At 37.8% G+C, this 3697-nt stretch overlaps 1 protein-coding gene across 1 annotated transcript; it reads left to right on the top strand.

Moving 5' to 3' along the window:
- Positions 1 to 208: 208 nt before the first annotated feature.
- LOC143581017 (chlorophyllase-2-like) lies at positions 209 to 2031 on the top strand. The gene is made up of 2 exons (XM_077063899.1): positions 209 to 597; positions 1250 to 2031. Exons 1-2 carry the CDS (start codon positions 355 to 357, stop codon positions 1925 to 1927), a joined length of 921 nt encoding a protein of 306 aa, XP_076920014.1. The 5' UTR covers positions 209 to 354; the 3' UTR covers positions 1928 to 2031.
- Positions 2032 to 3697: the final 1666 nt, after the last annotated feature.

Raw genomic sequence — 3697 nt, 5'->3', positions numbered from 1 at the left:
TATACATAATGTTTGTATTATTTGTTATGTGGTTTTTAAATCTATTACGACAAGTGGACCAACCAATTTGATGTTTGGTGTGATTCTGAAAGCATTAATACAACTACTAATTTTAACTAATCAAATGCACAACATAAAGTACAAACTAATACGTGCTACAAGATTACACTTGACTTGTTCACCAAGAACTTGGCTAAACTCCAAGCCCACATGATTTTCTTCCACACTAAGCTTTAAGGTGGGACAACGGGACAATGCACACCACACAAACAAGCAGTGAACTTTATCCCAATCAACCTACAAAATATCCCAACAACAAATGAAAACTTGGACATATTAATAATCAATCCAGTGATGTCTCCTTCTTCAGCTTCCATCTGTTCAAACACAAGCGTGTTTGGCATTGGAGAGCTTAAAACACAGCTTGTAAAACCCGAAGAAACAGTCACACCAAAGCCTCTATTGATCTTTACACCTGTAGAAGCAGGAGAATTCCCAGTACTGGTTTTACTCCATGGTTATCTTCTTCATAACTCCTTTTACTCGCAGCTCAGCCATCATATCGCTTCACATGGATTCATCCTCGTTGTCCCACAGGTTTCTTTTATTTTCCCTTTTATTTATTTTTCATATTTCATTCAGCTATTAGCCTATTACAAGATCTGATTGCCCAAACATTTGTAGAAATATTTACACGCTTCAAAGTTTATTAAATTTACACTACTTAATATATTATACACTCTATGCAGTTAATTACTAAGCGTGACATAGATTATAATTTCAACAAAATATATGTAATAAATAACTTAATTGATAACAGTTCTCATTTACAATTTGTCAGCACGTTTGCAACTCACCAGTCCATTTGACATGTTTACATATATAGGGTACATTGAGAGTGTTTGGGTAACACGATTTTATTTAGTACATGTATGTTTGGTTTTGTTAGTTTAACACACCAATCAGAAACCAATCAGCCCAATCATATTCTTGATGCAAGAAGCGTGGATTTTACAATCATATATGTTTTAAGTGTTTGAAATATTAACAAGAATACGTAGATATAACTACAACATATATTTGATTTGTTCGAACTATAAAAAAATTAGTGCATGTAATCCTTATATTTGTTGTAGTTCCGTTGTGCAGTGAACTTTTTAAATTCTTTTGTAATGAGTGTAAATATAGATATAATGATTAGAAAAAAACAATAAATTACTTACAGATTTCTTTTGGTACCATGTGACAGTTATATTCGGTGACAGGACCAGATGCGACTAAAGAAATCGAGTATGTGGTTGAAATAACGAACTGGCTGCCCGAAGGGCTTTCAAAGTTCCTTCCACCCCATGTAAATGCAGACCTAACAAAGCTAGGACTGGCAGGCCACAGCCGTGGAGGAAAAGTCGCTTTTGCCCTTGCTCTAAATAGGTTAAAAACAGAACTAAAGGTACAATTCTCTGCACTGATCGGGATTGATCCCGTTGATGGAATGGACAAAGGCAAACAAACTCCTCCAAAAGTGCTCACTTATGTTCCACACTCATTTAATCTTGAAATGCCCGTGATGGTTATCGGTTCAAGCCTTGGTGAAGTCAAGAAAAACCCATTGTTCCCGGCTTGTGCCCCAAAAGGAGTGAACCATGAGGACTTTTACAATGAATGTTGTAAACCGGCTTGCTATTTTGTCGTGAAAGATTACGGGCATCTTGATATGCTTGATGATGAGACTAAAGGGATTAGAGGAAAGGCTACTTATTGTTTGTGTAAAAATGGAAAGTGCAGAGAACCCATGAGGAGATTTGTTGGAGGGGTTGTGGTTGCTTTCTTAAAAGGTTATTTAGAAAGGGATTTTAGTTCTTTAATGGCTACAAAAGATGATGAAGCTACACCTGTTGAGCTCCAGAAAGTTGACTTTATGCTTTGACTTTGATGTGCAGTTGACCTTAATTGTCAGCTCAAACATTTTAATTTATAGATGTGCTTTTTTGTTTGGTGTTGAAACACTTCTTATGATCTTATTATGGATGGGATGTTAGTAACTTGATAATAGTTTTCATTATCATGGTTCAAAGTTCATGTTCCAATACTCTCCGTCATGTTCAATATTGAAAAGTAAATAAAGGAAAGAAAATAGAATAAGGCTGCAAATCAGGAACCATACAAGGAAACAATCAACAAATATGGAGAGACTAAAAAGAGAGCAAATCATGATGAGAGTAAATCGCATCCATTACTCTCCCTCAAGTTGGCGCATTGAGGTTTGTATTGCCCAACTTGTCGAGTAGGTTTTGAAGACTTTGTGTCCCTAACAGTTTTGTAAAGACATCGGCAATTTGTTCCTTCGTGTTGATCGCCACGGGTGTATATCTTTCGACTCGACCCTTTCTTTAATAAAACAACAGTCCATTTCACCATGTTTAGTTCGCTCGTGGAAAACGGGGCTGCTGGCGATGGGCCTAGCAGCCTAGTTGTCACAAAAAAGTTGAGTGGGCCCAGTACATGGCGTTTCAAGTTCTTTTAACAACCATCTCATCCACAAGATCTCACCTGATGGTGGATGCCATAGCACGATACTCGGCTTCTTCGGAAGAACGGGAAACAACAGATTGCTTCTTTGACTTCGAGGATATAGGAGCTCCCCCTAGAAGTAATAGATACCTCGTTCGTGATCTTCTTGTAATGGGGCACCCAAGCCAATCATAATCACAATAGGCTGTGAGGCTTTTTTCCTCCACTTTTGGTAAGAAGGATGCCTTGTCCCAGTGTTGCTTTTAGGTACCGAAGGACACAGTTGGTAGCCTCGAGATGACTCTCTCGCTGCGCACTAACAAATTGACTTAGGACATTGATAGAGTAAGAGATGTCAGGTCTCGTTGCCTATAGATAGAGAAGTCTCCCAACAAGCCTCCTATATTTGTTTGCATCCACACGAGCTTCGCCATCCCGTTTGTCTAATTTTAAATTTTTTCCATTGGGAATGGGCTAGGTCGATAACCTAGCATACCCGTGTCTTCTAGAATGTCTAATGTGTACTTTCGTTGACTAAGAACCACATGTGTTGTTTGAGCAACTTCGATGCCAAGAAAGAATTTTAAAAGGCCAAGATCCTTGATGCCAAATTCTTTGTCAAGAAAATTTTGAGTCTCTTGGATTTTTTGAGTATTGTTACCAATGATGATGACATCATTCACATAAATAAGAGCCGCAACAAAAATCCCAACTTTCTTAAAAAGAAACAAAGAATGATTGGGTTTCGATTGTTTGAAACCAAGTTTTTGCGAGGAAGCGATAAATTTTTGGTACCAGTTTCTTGATGCTTGCTTAAGCGCATAAAGCGATTTCTTGAGTTTGCATACCCGGTTGTCATCTTGTTTTCTAAAACCTTGCGTATCTTCATGTAAATGTCTTCATACAAATCCCCATGCAAGAAGGCATTGTTTATGTCTAATTGGTGAGTATGCCATCTCCTTTTTACGGCGACCGCTAGAAGACATCATACAATGACTAGTTTTGTAACCGGCGCAAAGGTATCATGAAAGTCGATGCCTTCCATTTGTGTGAAACCTTTTGCAACGAGACGAGCTTTGTACCATTCTATTTCTCCACTTGGTTTGTACTTTATCTTATATACCCATTTCAAGTCGATTGCATGTTTCCATTTTGATAATTCTTCCAATGTCCAAGTCCCATTTTG

This window comes from Bidens hawaiensis, unplaced genomic scaffold (genome assembly GCF_021521415.1).
Source record: "Bidens hawaiensis isolate Kalapana, Puna unplaced genomic scaffold, B.hawaiensis_p1.1 tig00030789_1, whole genome shotgun sequence".
NCBI classification, from domain to species: Eukaryota; Viridiplantae; Streptophyta; class Magnoliopsida; order Asterales; family Asteraceae; genus Bidens; species Bidens hawaiensis.
The sequence above is the reverse complement of the archived record's forward strand: the minus strand, read 5'-3'. Positions and strand labels throughout refer to the sequence as shown.